Consider the following 18,124-nt stretch of genomic DNA (forward strand, 5'->3'; position numbering starts at 1 on the left):
TACATTGAAAATACAAGTTAAAAAGGATTTGTTTAAATACTTTAAATGTCTTTATCATACTATTCTAGTGATGTCAAATACAAGTTTCATTTTTAAGAGATTTTGGTTAGAATTTAATCTTGGAAAATATTAATAACAGCTTACAGCAGGTAAGCTATAAAATAACACTGGATGCTGTCTATTTAGTTTCTGGTTGAAAAAGCACAGCAGTACTTTAGTTCATTACCTTTGAAAAAAACAGTAACAAGATAATACAGCTGCCTCTGATTAAGATGTAAATTCTTTCTAATTAGAATGTAAATTCTTACATTTAAATGAAGACATCAATTGTCAGGATGCCATATGATATCTTATTCCACCTTGCCTGAATGAAGCCCTCACTGCTCATCTATGGCACTAAAATAGTTTTGCAATCCCTTTGTTCTCTGATTCTTGTAATATTCTCTCTTCATGTTCCCTTTTCACATTGCTTTTGTTTGTTTTCCCCCTTGCATCTGATATTGTTGTGCCTTGGGATTTTGCAGAAATTTGGAATGAAAATTGAGTTCAGTCAGTGCCAGTATTTGCTTGTGCCTCAATTACTTCTGCTGAATTTTCCTCAATGCAAATCAGGCAGGTTGCATAAAGTGGCACATGTATTTGAAATAATTAATTTTCCGTAAAATGATGGATCAAGTCCAATCAACCTTCATGAAATCTAAATAATAGAATAGAGAATTAGAAATTAATTAACATTTTGTGTTGTTAATACTTTACGGTATAAACTAGCAATGGTAAGTTTAACTGTTGATTCTAACTTTTTCTTTATCAAATGTTGATGAAAACCTTCTGCCTCAATCATTTCTTGCCAGAAATATGCTAACAAGGAAGTCTGTATTAATAACATTGAAGCAAAGATTTCAAAGTATAAAGATTATGCAAACAGTTGACCAGTGAGTTAAATTATTTGCACTTCTCTTTACTGAGCAATAGTGAAAGTTTTATCTTGCATGATTTACTCTAATTTAAAGAAGTCTATTAATGTTGACTAAGGCCATGACCCTTTTAGCATCATATTTTTATATATTTATGTTATGTTTCCTCAGCCAAAAGAGGTGTAACTTGAGGCAAACTCTACTCCACCAACCTTACAGTGCTAGGCAAGGAGAAACCTAGACATTGAAAGAAAGCTTTATTGATAGAAGAGTACCTACCCAAGTTTATTTATTTTTAACTTTTTATTATAGAAAATTTCAAACATAAGTAGACAATAATATAATGTACCCCTATGGACCTGTCGACCATCTTCTCTCCTCAAGGAGGTAACAGAGAAACTAAACTTATAAACCTGCAATATGATGATTGGAATGCAAATAACAAACAATAATATGTGATAGAAGCTAAAATGTAGTTAGAGAAGATGAATGCTATAAATGCTTAGAGAAGGACAGTTTGTGCTGAATAGACAAAGAAGAGAAAGAACATTCCAAGCAGAGTAGAAATATTATAGGAGAGTTAGGGGTGATCAGTGTCTGTAATGTTATAGAAAAGAGCAGCTGTATGATTAATCATAAATTTCATTTTGAATGTAAAACTACTTAAGTTTGGTAAGATGTAGGAATTTGAGAGCCAGACAATACATTTTAGTACTAATTAGCTAAGGTAGTATTTTAGGCATGATAATGATAGAAATGAAAAATACCTTCTTTTTATCCAAACAAAAATCTCTCTTGTAATTAAAATTATTTCCTTATAATGTTCTTATGTTCTCTGGGCGCTGTGGCTCACACCTGTAATCCCAGCACTTTGGGAGGCCGAAGCTGGCAGATCACAAGGTCAGGAGATCAAGACCATCCTGGCTAACACAGTGAAACCCCATCTGTACTAAAAAAAAAAATTAAAAAATTAGCCAGGCGTGGTGGCACATGCCTGTAGTCCCAGCTACTCAGGAGTCTGAGGCAGGAGAATCATTTGAACTCACAAAGCAGAGGTTACAGTGAGCCAAGATCACGCCATTGCACTCCAGCCTGGGTGACAAAGTGAGACTCCATCTCAAAAAAAAATAAAATAAAAGTGTTCTTATGTTCACAAACAGAAGGACATTCTAGTGACTAAAATATAAATTGCAAAGAAAATTTTTTATTTCTAACCCAGCTAGTTAAGTAAATGTTAGTAATGAGTCTGCAATGATGATATTTACTATATTTCATTTTACTTCTTCCTGTACAGTCAAGAGAAATGTCATTGTTGTTACTCATTGTTACTTAAAAGTTGTTTAAAACCATATTTGTTTTTACACAGTTCCAAATTTGTGGAATTTACATGCTGTACCAGGTTCTATTGCCGCTGTGAAAAATTGCTATAATTTTAGTGGCTTAAACAATACAAATTCATTTTCTTATGGTTTTGGCAGGCAGAGGTCCAAAATTACTCTTCCAGGCTAAAGTCAAGGGATCAGCATAGCTACATTCCTGGATGATCCAAGGAAGAAGCTATTTTCTTACCTTTTCCAGCTTCTACAGGTTGCCTACATTCCTTGGCTAATGGCTTCTTCCTCTGTTTTCAAAGTGAACAACATTGGGCTGAGTTCTTCTTATGTTACCAACTTTCTGGGTTTTTTCTGCCTCTCTCACATTAAGAATCCTTGTAATTACATTGGACCCACTCAAATAAATCAAGATCTCCCTATTTTAAGGTCAACCAATCAACAACTTTAATTCTGTCTTTAACCTTAATTCCTGTTCGCCATGTAAAGTAACATATTACAGGTTCCAAAGACTATGGTGTAGACATCTTTTGAGGACTATTATTCTGCCTACCACACATTTCTTTCATTTTTACTCATCAGTACCCACTATGATAGATCATAGAGACAGAATAACTACTTCATTGGCTCAGATGGCAACTCTTTCTCAGATTTAAAATAAGCTAATATTTATCATTTTTGCTGAATTTGAGAAAAAGAAGAAAGAGAAATTAGACCAAATGCTATAAATTACAATTGTACAACCAAATATGATCATTTTTATAAAAAATGCTTACTAAAATCAGTCATTGTGGACATGGCCAAAAAACTGTCCTTCAAAGAAGGGACTAAGAAGCCACCGTTAGTTGATTGCTTCCTATGTGGTGCACACTATAATAAATATGTTACAGATATGATTACTTTTTAATATTTAAACATTCCTATTGTTAGCTGTATTTTCCTTTTAAAATTAAGAATCTGAAGCTGGAAAAATGTAGATAGCTTCCCAAAGACATGCACACAGTTACTGAGAGATACCAATGTGTTGATGTTACAGACACTGAATTGTGTGAAATGTCAGTTGTATCAATCAGAAAACAATTTTTAAATATTAGATCAGGTATTCAAAGTATTGTGGAACCAACAAGCAAGTATGAGACATAATCCCTGCCTTCAAGAACTTTGTAATCTAGTTGTAGAAAGAAGACTAAACACATGGCATACGTGTTTTAAAGTATGAATTCTGGTGTCCGTTTTAGGTTAGAATCCTTGCTCTTTTACTGCTTAATCTTTCACTGCTTATACAGGAGCTTAGGTTTCCTTTCCTGCCTCATTGGGTTGTTACAAAGATTAACAATACATTAAGTCACTTAGCCTAGGATCTAACAGAACAAGCACTCAATAGATGGTAACTGCTTTACTGAAATAAAATTCAAACAGTACAAGGGCTGAGTTAATGATTACACAGTCAAGGGATATAGGAGTTTAGCAGAAGAAAAGCTAATTGTCAGACCAGTGATTTCATGTAAAGTTAGAGATATATATTAATACAAGGAGGTTTGTCTGTTTGTTCGTTGTTTTTGAGACAGGGCCTCACTGTGTCACCCAGGCAAGAGTTCAGTGCCATGATTGTAGCTCATGGCGGCCTCAAATTCCTGAGCTGTAAACTATCTTCCTGCCTTGGCCTCCCTTCCTGACTACAGTCACATGCCACCATGTCCAGCTAATTTATTTATTTGGTAGAGACATGATTTTACTATGTTGCCCAGGATGATGTCAAACTCCTAGCCTCAAGCCATTCCCCTGCCTCAACTTCCCAAAGTGCTGGGATTGCGGTCATGAGCCACTGTGCTCTACCTAGTTCTTTATTGATGAAGATCATGAGTGTAGTAAAGTACACTGGCTCTGGAAAAGAATATCTGCTTTTACATTCTGTGTCTTTACTAATTTGTCTATGCCTCAGTTTTCTCGTTTGTAAAATGAAGATAAATATAGTTCCTATATCATGGAGTTGATGAGAAGATTAATATTCAAAGTGCCTAGAAGAGTATCTGGCACATAGGTGTCACATAAGTATTATTAATATCAAGGATATACTGTGTGGAGCCCATCAGTGATCCATTGTAGTTGACAGTGATAGTAAGAAATAATATGTGGAGTTTCAGTTTCCCACTGCAATATAGGTGATTTGCATAGCTGGACAATATTACCAATAGGATAAGCATTGTACAAGGATATATCAAGTATCTGCAATGTAACTAGCAGTATGCTTTGGAAATACAAAATAGCAAACACTCTCAATTTTTATAAACCTCCCCATCTAGGTGAGAAGACAACTGATAATGAATGAAATAGAGACAAATTAAGTGCTAAAATGAGGGTAAATTGATTTCAAGTGCAATAAGAATTCAGAGAAAAGAGAATTCTTATGGATTATATTACATTACTAGAAAAAGTAGGACCTGAACTAGGCCTGGAATAATGGATGAGATTCTATTGACTGGTGAGAAGATAATAGACAGTTCTAAATATAAAACAATTGTTCAAACCAGGGGTCTTATGCATCTTTTATTCTAAATTTTCTCTCCAACTTGTTAATAAGGCAGCAGAAAAAAAAAAAAAAAAACGAACGAGGAGGCCACAAATGCTATAAGCCTGAGGAATCATAGATAAATGAAGAAATTGAAGGGATTTAAGAACAAAAGGGTCTGCGGATAGAATTTAGGAGTTCCAGGGACTTGGGCTGAAGAGAAATATACATGCTTATTTTTACTAATCTCCTATTGAAATGTAGCATTTTCTTAGTTATGAATATAGACAACAAACCACAGTCACATTAGCAGTGTGATTGTCATTAATAGAAATTACAGACTTTTTCATATAATTATTGCAGTCTCAAAGAATTATTTTTCTCCTTTGTAATATATTAGTATTAGGCCCACTGCTATTCTCGTTATTCAATGGCTAATAAAAATATACAAATAGATGGTTATATAAAAATGAACATTTCAGTGTTCATTTGGTAACATTTCAGTGAAATTTGTTTCCTTTGTAATGCAAGGTATTCTATACATTTAAAAGCTTTATTCTGAAAAAAGTGACATTATCATAGTGTTTCTGTTTATGGACCTGGGAATATATTAGTTTTTTGATAACCACATCCATAGTTGACTCATATTGAGCTTATAATCAACTAAACCCCACCCTTTCTTTAATAGACCTGGGTCTCATGTTGCACAGTCTGGTCTCAATCAAACTCCTTGATCAAGTGATCCACCTGCCTCAGCCTCCCAAAGTGCTGGGATTACAGGCATGAGCCACTGAGCCCAGCTCCTAAAACCCCTTTTTCATATGTGCTACTTTAGGCTATGTTTATTTCTGAATATAGGCGAATAGCATTACTATCAAACCAGTAGCTGGAGAACTGATAAACATCATGAAATTCTTAGAGCAATACTTTATAAAATTTCTACCTATCTAAATATAGACCTTAATATTAACCATCTGAGGTGTTATCTTGCAAGGTATTTTCTATATGCAGATATATCTGCCCAAGAAAAAATTATATTTCTTTTTTAAAGAGTGCTGCTTTCTGATTTGCTTTGTAGAATGAGGAGTAGAGAAGGGCTATTCTGGTGATTATTTCTGTGTATTAAACCACCCCAAAACATAGTTATGGAAAACACTAGTCTTATTACTTCAAGGCTTTTGTGGGTCAGGAATTTGTATAGGGAACAGCAGGCATGCTCGTTGGATTCACTATTCCATGTTATCTAGGTTCTCTGTTGGAAAATTTTGATGGCTAAAGTTTGGAATCAACTAGGAGTGTCTTCACTGACCTATCAAATGGTTAATGCTGACTGTCCACTGGGACCTCAACTAGAGCTGTCTTCCGGAGCACCTGTGTGTAGCCTTTCCATGTGGTCCAGGTTTCCTCACAGCATGGTGGTCTCATCTTACATGATGGTCAGACTACTTAGATGGCAGCTTAGGCTCCAGAAATTAGTGTTATAGGAAACAAGATGCATTACCTTTTATGACTCGTCTCAAAAGTGACAAAGCTATCACATCTGCCATACTTTATTGATTAGAACAATCACAAGGTCACTTAGATTCAAGGGGCGAAAAATTAAGCCCTGACACTTAATGGCAGAGGAGCACAGTCACAGTGTACAAGAGCATATGGAATGGGTGATACTATACAATTATATTTGGAAAATACACTCTGGGCACAGTGGCTCACACCTATAATCCCGGTACTTTGGGAGAGCAAGGTAGGAGGATCACTTGAGCCCAGGAGTTTGAGACCAGCCTGGGCAATATAGTGAGACCTTGTCTCTACAAATAATTTAAAAATTGTCCAGGTGTGGTGGTGTGTGCCTCTGGTCCCAGCTACTCTGGGAGGCTGAGGCAGGAGGATCTTCTGAGCCCAAGACGTCAAGACTGCAGTGAGGCATGATTGTACCACTTCAGTGCAGCCTGGGTGACAGAGCAAGACCTGTCTCAATGAAAGAAAGAAAGAAAAGACAATCTGTACTTATAAATAGGCATAAAACTATGATAGTTTAAAGTATTTGGATCCATGGCCTACAGTTTAGTGGGATGGTTATAGATGAAACATCATTTGTCTTAATGACTCAGATTTGAAGTTGAGGTTTGTTTATAATTATGTTTTTATCATTCTAATAATGAAATTTCTCATTTTATTAGGATTAAAGGAAGAGTCTGTGGTCTTTTCCAACATTAAAGATTTGATTTTTCCAAAACTTGTAGCTTTGTGTTTATTAGCAGATCTGAAAGCCACAAGTATTATCTGATACATACAATAATGACAGAAGAAAAAAATGTTCTATGTTTTCTTTACTAAAAGTTTTTATGTAAAAAAGAACTATAGGGTGAATTGTATGGCATGTGAATTATATCTCAGTATACCTATTTTTTTAAAAAGAACCACGAACAAATACTGACTTAGCTAATGATATGCATGCTGAAGTGGTTAGGGGTGAAATATACTGATGTCTGCAACTTTCTTTGAAATTTACCACAAATTAGAGATTGGTGAATGCGGATAGATCTTTAGAGAGGTGATAAAGCAAGTGTAGAGAACAGTTACTTGTACAACCTAGGTAATGTATAAATGCATATTCTCTTATATGTTGGAAATTTTTCACAATAAAATAATGGGAACAATCATAATGATACGACACCACTACATAATCACTAGAATGACCTTTTGTAAAAAGCTTTGGGGTTTTTTGTTGTTATTATTGTTGTTTGTTTGTTTTTTATTGAGACAGAGTCTTGCTGTGTTGCCAGGCTGGAGTGCAGTGGTGCCATCTCAGCTCACTGCAGCCGCCGCCTCCCAGGTTCAAGCAATTCTCTGCCTCAGACTCCCCAGTAACTGGGATTACAAATGCATATGACATGCCCAGCTAATTTTTTATTGTATTTTATTTTTTTTAGTAGAGACAGGGTTTCACCATCTTTACCAAGCTGGTTTTGAATTCCTGACCTCGTGATCCACCCACCTCGGCCTCCCAGAGTGCTGGGATTACAGGCATGAGCCACTGTGCCCCATCTGTTTTTTTCGAGTGTTTTTTTGTGTTAAAAGTTCTGACATACTTTTGTTGAAGGGAAGTTATAGGGACTACTACATCATCTATTTTTATTCAAGCAGAAGAGAAGAGTTAGGCACAGATTTTCACCATAGTTCTGTGACTGCAGAAACTTTTAAGATAAATAATTGTAATTAACACAGTCTTGGCACTGGAAAAATGAAAACTCGGAACTTATTGTGTAAACAATATGATCTCCATTTCAAATGCTGTTTGTCCTCCTAAAATCTTACACCTCTTTTTCTTTCTAGGCAATTACTTTTTTTTACTTTCCATTGACCTCGGCAATATGTTCCCTGTTTACATTATTCATGGAATCATGAAGGGTCACTATTGTCTGCCCAATCCCTAGATAGTTTGGCACTTTTTCAAATTGTTTTGCTTGAATTGTACTGAAGTGGTAACCCGCTGATGCAGGCGTGCATTCCAGCACCCTTATATTATAGTAAGGCTCCAAAAAATAGATAAAGGGAATAAAAGTCTCTCAGTTGCTTAGCGAAGGAGTAGTTGGTAAGGAATAGTAAAACTAAGCAGGCTTTTAAATTTTCTGGTAGAATTTGAACTCACTGAAACTTACACCTTAACTGAGAGGAGTACTAAGTAATCAATTAAAGTTATCCCAACCAAACATTTAAAATATCCTTCTTAAATGTCCACTAGTGAGTGGTACTAAGTGTGACATACTATGCACAATACTTGCTCTTAAGAAACACAAACAGCATAGCTAGGAAGAAAAGTTGGAGAGGACACCAGGGCATGAGCAGATTCGCACTGCAAGATAAAGCAAAAAGGAAGATAAGTGCCAAGTACCAGATGGAATGAAATCATGTTCCCTTTGCTCTCTTGCCCAGCTTAGGAAGACAGGCCAGGGGAGTTTGTGATCATGGTACAGGAATGGGGGCTATTGCTCAATTTGCTCACTCTGCCCTATCAGTCAAAATTGCTATTCAAAATGTGCCTTACTCCCTATTTTGTATTTAGAGTCTTGGATTCTTATTTGAAACTTGGCAGCTTTGGAAGCTGCCTTATATTTTGTTCTGCTTTAAGACTTTCACTGCCAAGTACATATTCAGGCTTTGTTTGCCAGTTTTGTTGATTGTGTGGTTGAATGCCATCCCTGGAAAGATGTACTTTTGAGCTAGTATGAAGTCAATGAGCTGCCTTCAGCATTCATGAGGAGGTTCTGAAGTTTCTGTTTCAAGGCTTTTGACATGTCAGCGTGTGTAAATCTAGTCTGATGCCAAGATGCCTTGTGCCAATAGGTTCCTTTTGATTTTGGTGTGCTTGATTTTCCTTGTGGATATTATTAACCTGTTGCCATTAAAAGAAATAGAAAATTATAAGATCGTGAACTATAACATAGGTTCTAGCTACAGATATCATTAGTACTGTATTACAACACTGATTTTGGTTTGTTAGAATTTTTAACGATCTTGGTTTTTTTTTTTTTATGTGTTTTCTAAAACTGTGTATTCAACTCCTGATTTTCCATTCAACCCATGATGATGCTTCCTGACTGCTCAGCTGGAATCTGGATTTGCGTTCTTTCATTCAGCACACTTCTGAAGCAGTGGCAGGTCTTGTCATGGGGAATTTTGGGGGTAGTAGATTCAAATTTGGCAGGACCCTGGGGACATTAATCAATCAGAAAATATAAATGAGCAAATCATTTCTCAGTAAAACGGTTCAATTGCAAATGATATTGAAATGAAAAAACCAAAACGTTATCAACTAAAAATGTGTATAATTCATAGGCTTCATGACATATTTATTTTGTTTTTATATGCTTTTCAGGCTTGATCTTGCCATCTTTATAACTTAAATAATTGGCAATAACTTATGACCTGTTGTAATGCTAATGAGATCAGCTTTACTACTTACTCCCTGACTGATGCTGTGGCCCTCTCCATTGCCTTCCCCACTTTTATTATGTACCCACAGCAGCCTGATAGACAGCCCTGTGGCCAGCAGCTTCCACAATATTTGTTGTGGAAAATACTGATGTATATTTTGGGTGAAAAATTATAACTTAATGGTAATTTATGTCATTATTAGATAAACATATGACATACATAATATGTCAAATATTAAATAATTGCAATATTTCTCAGATAAAAGCACATCTATCCAACCTGGCCATTGGAAGTAAGAGAAAACTTCCCACAGAAAACTCTTAATTTGTCATTTTTGTTGTTGTTATCTGATTTTACTGTTCATTCTTTTGTCCAAAACACAAATGATTAATACTTGAGAATTCAGGAAGAAGGAGGCAGTACTTGATTTCCACTATGTGGAATAAAGAGAATGGTAATCTTGGAAATGTTGAGGTAGTATGAGTTTTTTTAATTATACATTTTAAAATTTATATATAATGTTTACAGTTGCCATTGTCTATATTCAGATAGTTTAATAACCAGTCATCTGTGACTTCTCAGTGAAAATACCTAGTAAAAGTTTTATAAACCTTCTGTGGAAGAAAGTAAGCCTTGCAGGCAAAATGACTACATAATTTGCAGGGCCCAGTGAAAATGAAAATGTGAGTCCTGTGGTTCAGAAAACCAGAAGACTTGCCATTAACAGTACTAAAATATGAACCTTTTCCTTTTCTCCAAAGGTGCCTCCCTTTCTCTCTGTCACTCTCTCTTTCTCTCCCCCATTCTCCCTCTCTCCACCTGTACTGCTGTATTTATTTGCTAATTAAGGTCATGCTTCTTCAGGCACAGGGATACTTAGCACAGACTTCACAGGACATAGGTGGGGGGGTGTCTCACCCCACAATTTGGGACACAGAGGCCCATTAAGTATCAGATTTTTGCTCTTGCCAGCCACTGAGCTGATGGGCTGTGGTCACCAGAAATGGGGAAGTTGAGCCAGGCATCACCCTCCCACAGGCTCACTGCCCCAGCCCTCTCTGGATGGCTGTTGTAGCCTGCATGCTGAAATGTGATAGGTACCTGGATGGGAGGTGGACAAGAAGCTTATCCCTACCCAAACATTCTGAGGCACTGCCAGTTTAGGTCAGGACAACTGCCTCCATGTCCCACCTTAAGATGCCATGAGTTAACCCTAACCCTTTTTATACCATTACCCAGGCCCTGAACTAAGCAGAGAGCAATAGCAGTCACTAGTCACTTAGGAAGGATAGAGGAGTCTGGGAGGCCTTGAGGGCTGAAGCCCTAGGGTATGGCAGAGCAGGTGTGAACTACCCATCCTAGAGGCCAGAAGACAGGACTGCATAGTAGCCAGCACTCCACATGCTGCCCCAGGTCCACACATACTTCATTGTCCCCACAAACTTCATTCATAGAACATAAATTCAATAATGAAATCATTAGGAATTTCCAGACAGCAAACACAGAACATTAAACCCCAAACACAGGACCTTTTGAAGCACAGGGTTCTGTCTGATGCCAATGAAGCTGGGCCCACCTGCTGGACAGACCCAATCTACCTACAGCAAAATAATGGCTAACGTGTTGTGCCAGACATTGTTCTAGGCACTTTAAGTGTATTAACTCATTAATCCTCAAAAGACCTTAATGTATATGACATCATTATCCCCATATTACAGCTGAAGTAACTAATACCCAAGATCACTCTGTGGTAAAGGACACATGGAGGATTCAAACCCTGATAGTCTGCCTCCAAAAGATTCTTATTGGAGAACTGAAAAAAGAGCAGATAATTATTCATGCACTGAAAAAGCAGATCATATATATATATATATATGATCTGTTTATTATATATATATATATAATATATATATATATAAACATATATATATAAACATATATATACATATATATATATATATATATAAACACACACACACATATATAGTAGAAAGGCTTTTCATTAGAGTGACCTGTGGGAAATGGAAATTTGGGGAAGTTCACTGTTAGACAAGGTACAGAAGAGGGTGGAGGAAAGGAGACCAGGGAACAGGTATTACAGCAGTTTAAAAAGGAAGAAATGAAGAGGACAGGATACAGGGGAACACATGAAAAGGGAGACTGTAAGGAATATTGGGATCATTTGTGATTTTTGGTAACTAATCTTACAGGAGAGGATATGCCAGCATGTTCCAGATGCATGCTGTGTAACGGTAATTCTTTCAGATGCTCCAAATCAACAAAGAATTCTCTGGTCAAATACGCTGAGGAAACTCAGCATAATATGTTCTCTATTTAAAATTTGTAAAGTAACATAGAAATCCCAATGAAGGGGCAGGTGGCCAAAAAACAAAGGAATCCTAATGTCAAAAAAAAACACCATATTACCTTGTTTAGCCCAGCATTTTTCACAATTATTTGATTATAGAACCCTCTTTTATGTAAATCCTACCATAGAGAATCAGTTTTCCAAAAAATACACTTTGGGAACCACTGGATTATATTATATAATATGAATTGATTGATGTGTTGGTTTGCATGTTAATACTGTTTTTCTGTAATAAACAGAAACATAATTTATAATGAACTGTTTCTGAGTAGGAAATAGTTCTTGAACTGCCTATAAGCTTCAACTATATCTTTTAACACTTAGCCTTGTCTCACTTTCAAAATGAAATGTTTTATAATAAAAGACCAATAATAAATAGCTCAAATTTCATAATTTTATAATAATCTTTGTGAATATGGCCATAAGAAACATCAGTATCTGTGGACAGTATCAGCGTCCTCAAAAAAAAAGAACTTTGTTTTTACAGTGTTTTTTTTTAACTTTAAAGGGAACATATGTAGAGTGTTTGTTTGGGAGACTAACAAGAGGAAAGCTGTGTCTCATTCGTTGTATTGCTTCACATAATAACTGCTAACTAAAAATGTTTTTGATTATGAAAGGAGAGTAGATATTAATTACTTTTTGTACATAGAAAAATTTGAAAGGTTGTTTATTGGCTCAGACTAGGTAGTTTATGGAGAAGGAGGACTTGGGAGAATTATCATGCAGCACTTCTTCTTAAAGAATAGAAGATGGCCGGGCGCGGTGGCTCAAGCCTGTAATCCCAGCACTTTGGGAGGCCGAGGCGGGTGGATCGCGAGGTCAGGAGATCGAGACCATCCTGGTCAACATGGTGAAACCCCGTCTCTACTAAAGATGCAAAAAATTAGCTGGGCATGGTGGTGCGTGCCTGTAGTCCCAGCTACTCGGAAGGCTGAGGCAGGAGAATTGCCTGAACCCAGGAGGCGGCGGTTGCGGTGAGCCGAGATCGTGCCATTGCACTCCAGTCTGGGAAACAAGAGCGAAACTCTGTCTCAAAAAAAAAAAAAAAAAGAATAGAAGATAAGGGTACCACTTTTATTGAATATCCAAACAACATTTCCTTCATAAATTATTCCAAACTGCTCAGAGGGCCTCGCCACAAAAGCTGCTGTGTTCACTTATTCTTGGATATAAGTCCCTCCCTCCCAAACATGTATTAATGTCAGTGAACATAGTAAATGTATCTATCTTGTCTTTATACTTTTCACTGTATACGCTAAAGAATATCAAAGACAAGTAAGCTCTGATGGTGAAGGCAGGAAATATGCTCATTATCTGTTATTATGTTATTATTGTTTCACATAATGACTGCTTGAATAATGAAGAATTATTGAATAATGAAGAAACTGAGACTCAAAAACGTGACTTACCATAGTCATAGGACAGGTTGTTGACAGAAAGAGCATGTATCTTCAGCGTATTTGTGGCACAAACACTGCATAGCTTCAAGCATTCAGAATAGATACTCTAAGTGCACATCTATTGAATAACAGTGTTGTTGGCTGAGATGCTAAGCAGCATCTTATGCATATGCCTACAAGTATGTTTTTCAACTTAAAGAGGCTTATCTATCTCAAAAATAAAATGTCTGTTACTATTTATATCAAGCATGAAATATTGCCATGATATTAATTCCCCAAAAAGCATATAAACAAAACATATAAGAGAAATAACCTCCAACAATAGAATAAAGATGATTATAGGTTTTAAAAGATATTTGCTTTATATCATTAATAATGATATACTAGGTTGATAGAAAAAATTTGATTTTATCATTTTTCTTATATTACATGTTTTTATGCCATTTATAAAATTTGTTTCAAGGAAGTTTCTTTTTTTGCTGTGATCAGATCTATAGTTACTTTACAGTTTATTCTGAAAAAATGCTTTCAATAATAAAGAAGAACATATAATCTGTTAAAGGGTTGTTACCACAGAGGATGAAACTAGGGAATTAACAGGAAGAACATTTTTAGTTTTTCTTTTATACATATATTATTTTACATTATATTAATCTATTATAAGCATATATTACTGTTATAATTTTTTCCAAGTTCATAAAAATGGCCTTTAAAGAATAAATGCATAGAATTAACTTGGTAGACATTTATGCTTTTGTCAAAAAATTTAGTATTTCAGACATGTAGGTACTATTAGCTTCTGTGTACCTACTACCCTAATTGTGACAAACATTAATATTTTAGGGAAGTAACGTTTTTAAAAAGTAAACACCCCAAACTTGCCCAGCTAACCATTAGTAAGTGTGAGTTCTTAGACTTCTGCCTGAATCAATATAGATATAGAAAGTAGCATATGCTGCAAAACCTCGTAAGTCTTTGTAGCAGTGCTCTGCTGCAGAACACTTGTAACCATTGGTTGCTGGGCAATGGGCAACACAGCAAACCCAGCTCCCTTCACTTTACCATTTATTTATCTGGATTAATGATGTAGATCATCATAAACAAACAAGATATTTGTTATATAAATATGACGGCTAATGCATTTCAGGAAATTTTAAGATTTTCCTTAGTGTTCATGTGTACTTTCAGTGCTTTTAACCTTGAAAGAGATGTATATTGTTTAGAAACCAAAATTAAAGTTAGATTAAAAGGGTACAGTATGATATCCTTACCTCATGACAAATTACACCATGAGTGTTAGGAAGGCACATTGAGCTTTCTATTTGAATTGTTTCATAATAGAAAGAAATTATAGAATAAATTTATTTATATTAATGCACAGAATAGTCTTATTAGCTAGAGGAGAAAATTTCATGGTATTCCTGGCTTTCATTCGCTTCCAAATTTCAAAGAAAATCCAAAAGAAATGTTTTAAACTAGTAAAACAGAATGTTGTAATTGCAGCTCATTTTAAAATGTGCTTGTTCATTTATGAGGGCTAAGCAAGTTATACATATAGTATATTTCAAAATGTTTTATGAGCTAGGATGTCTACTGTAAGTTATAATGGCTGTACTAAACCATAATAACAATCAGTACCGAAGCTCTGTGGTCTGAACAGATTGTTTCTGCAATTAGTATCTATGTACTAACTTAGCAATAAAAATATATATGGGCCCATTTCCTCAGACTCTACCTCATGGGGATGATACAAATATAAAATGAAATTATAGGTAACTAATCATTTGGGGAAAGAAAATATAAAGTCTCTAGTGGCATAATGTGTAATAAAAATAATAACAGATACCAATACTGACATACTGGAAATCAAACTTTAGATCTCAAAAAAAAGTTTTTATTGTCATGCTCTTCTACCCTACTTTTGTTTGGTTATCGTGGGAATCTGTTTAATGGGAAAGCTTTGGGGCTTTCTATATGCATAACTGCTTAGGCTGTTTAATGAATTAACCCATTTACTACTACACTCCAGAAACTGATTGCCATCCTTATACACCCAGCCATTTTCATCAAACAACCAGTTTGCCTATTAATTATAAAATTGGTTATGAGTATGAGTGTGACACAGCTTGAATAAGAGCTTTTTCCAAAGATGTTTGTTCTCTTCTATCTTGTCTACATATAATTCAGAAAGAAACTGAGACTCAAAAAGGTGGTAACTTATCACAGTCACAGTACAGGCTAATGACAGAGCATGTATCTTCAGCTTCAGCTTCTTTGACTACAGCACCATTAGTTTGGCTGAGACTTATCCTTCTTCAGATACGTTTAGTGGCTATTAATCAGTGAGATTGTCTTATTAAGGAAGCCAGCTTAAGAAAAGTCCAGTAGTGACATCAGCAAGATTGTAGAATAGGAATCCTCAGATATTATTTCCTTCTGTGGAAATACCAATTCGACAACATACATGGACCAGGTCCCTTTGTGAGAAATCCAGAAACCAGTTAAGACACCCACACACCAGGCAAGTGCAAAATTAGCTACTCTAAGCCAACAGGAAAATTCATTGCACTGTCACCATTTTCCTTGCATTTTCCCAGTCAATTAGAAAGTGTTTTAGTCCATTTATGCTACTTTAACAAAATACCACAGACTGAGTAATTTTAAAACAATAGACATTTATTTCTCACAATCCTGGTGGCTGGTAACTCCGAGATCAAGGCACCAAAGATTCAGTGTCTGGTGAAGGCCTGTCTAGGCATCATCACTTGGTGCAAGGAACAGAAAAGCAAGAGCACATTCCCTTCAACCTCAGATTCCATTTGTAAAGGCGAACCCTCATGACTCTATCACCTCCCAGAGGCCACACCTCTTAATATTATTGTATTGGGAATTATGTTTTAACATGAATTTTGGAGGGAATATCATTCAAAAGGAAACTCGCAGTTCTAAGCTTCTCCATTGACAGAGAAGACTAGATCATAAATATCCAACATTCTGATTTCTGAGGGGAGCCTCCCAAGGTACTGGCTTCTGTGTCATCTCTCTCAGAGCACTGACATGACCTGGCATACCCTAGATGTGTGAGGGCATGAGAACAAGAGCTTGTCAGTGTGCTACTGCTCCAGAAACTGCAATATAGCAGACACAGGAAAATACAACTTGGTTAGCTCTACCTCAAAGAGAAAGAGAAGAATGGAGCATGTGTTCAACATTCTAGCATCTTAGGGGGCTCCCCAAGGGGTTGACTTCCTTATAGCCTGACATGGGACACTGACAGGAGCCAGCATATTCTAGATGCCTGGGGTCACTGAGAACAAAAAACAGCTGGATGATATCCTGCTGCTTTAGAGGACCTTCAGTACATCAAAGGAATAAGAGGGAGCAAGAGATTACAAGCTCCTGAACAAAAAAGAAACCAGCAAATCCAAGAATCTAAACACACAAATTTAGAGCAGTGTCACATCCAGAGAAAAAGCTTGAAAGACTCCCAGAACCTCTAGCCAGGCTGATTGGCAAAAATCTTTCTCTGTACGAAGCCAGTCTGAAAAAACTGAGAGAGGTAATTACTTTGTGAAATGTATGGATACCAACACAAAGTTATAAGGAACATAAAGAAACAGGGAAATAGCCCAATCAAAGGAGGAAAATAGATTTCCAGAAACAAACCCTAAAAAAAAAAAACAGTTATGTGAATTACCTGACAAAGAATTCAAGGTAACCATCATAAATGTGTTAATTAAACTCAAATAAACTATCCATGAACAAAATGAGTATTTCAACAAATAGAAAATATAAAAGGACCAAACAACTTTTGGAGCTGAAGAGTACAATAACTGAACTGAAAAATTCCTTAGATGGTTCTATAGCAGACTTGATCAGGCTGAAGAAAGAATCATCAAACTTGAAGACATGTCATTTGAAATTATCCAGTCAGAGAAGCAAAAAGAAAAAAAAAGTGAAGAAAGTCTGGGGGAATTAAGGGACACCATTAAGCAGGTGTGTGTGTGTGTGCGTGCATAGTCTGTGAAGAACTCTCTCTCTCTGTATATATATATATATATATATATATATATATATATATAGTCTGTATGTATATAATTATCTCTCTTTTTCAAAGACTCTCTCTCCCTCTCTCTCTCTCTCTCTCTCTCTCTCTCTCTCTATATATATATATATATATATATATATATAAAATATAAAGCTTGCTGGTAAAGGTAAATATATAGACAAATACAGAATACTGTAACACTGTAATAGTGGTATATAAATTATTTTTTAATTCTAGTATAGAAGTTAAATGATAAAAGCATAATAAATATCTATAACTATAAAAATATACAGGCAGAAAGCTATTTAAAGAAATAATGTCAAAAACTCCCCAAATCTGGGGCTAAAAATGGATATTCAAATTCAAGAAGCCCAATGGAGCTCAAATAAGATGAATACAAAGAAGTCAACACTAAGACACATTATAATCAAACTGTCAGAAATAAGAGACATAGATAACTTTGAAACAGCAAAAGAAAAGTGAATCCTTGTCAACAAGGGAAACTCCATAAGACTATCAGCAGATTTAATAGCAGAAACTTTGGAGGCAATAAGAGAATGGGATAATATATTCAAAGTGCTGAATGAAAAAAAAATGCCAACAAAGAATAGTA

The 18,124-nt window shown here is 35.7% G+C and overlaps 1 protein-coding gene and 1 long non-coding RNA gene across 10 annotated transcripts in view; one reads left to right on the plus strand and one right to left on the minus strand.

Annotated features, from left to right (window-relative positions):
- Nucleotides 1–18,124, plus strand: part of ELP4 (elongator acetyltransferase complex subunit 4) — a 274,144-nt gene that overhangs the window by 199,691 nt on the left and 56,329 nt on the right. The window contains exon 10 of one of the 8 annotated variants that reach the window (XM_017977989.4): nt 9,364–17,260. The exons of the other annotated variants lie outside the window; for them this stretch is intronic. Coding sequence (XP_017833478.1) covers nt 9,364–9,405 — 42 coding nt within the window. The 3' untranslated portion in view covers nt 9,406–17,260. Of the gene's footprint in view, nt 1–9,363; nt 17,261–18,124 lie in introns of those variants that run through there. 8 annotated transcript variants of the gene reach the window in all.
- LOC128929038 (uncharacterized) overlaps nt 12,977–18,124 on the minus strand; it is a 40,776-nt gene continuing 35,628 nt past the window's right edge. For both annotated transcript variants that reach the window (XR_008474932.2, XR_008474931.2), the window contains exon 4: nt 12,977–13,089. This is a non-coding gene — a long non-coding RNA (uncharacterized LOC128929038). The remainder of the gene's footprint in view (nt 13,090–18,124) is intronic.

Source organism: Callithrix jacchus, chromosome 10 (assembly GCF_049354715.1).
Source record: "Callithrix jacchus isolate 240 chromosome 10, calJac240_pri, whole genome shotgun sequence".
Classification (NCBI taxonomy): domain Eukaryota; kingdom Metazoa; phylum Chordata; class Mammalia; order Primates; family Cebidae; genus Callithrix; species Callithrix jacchus.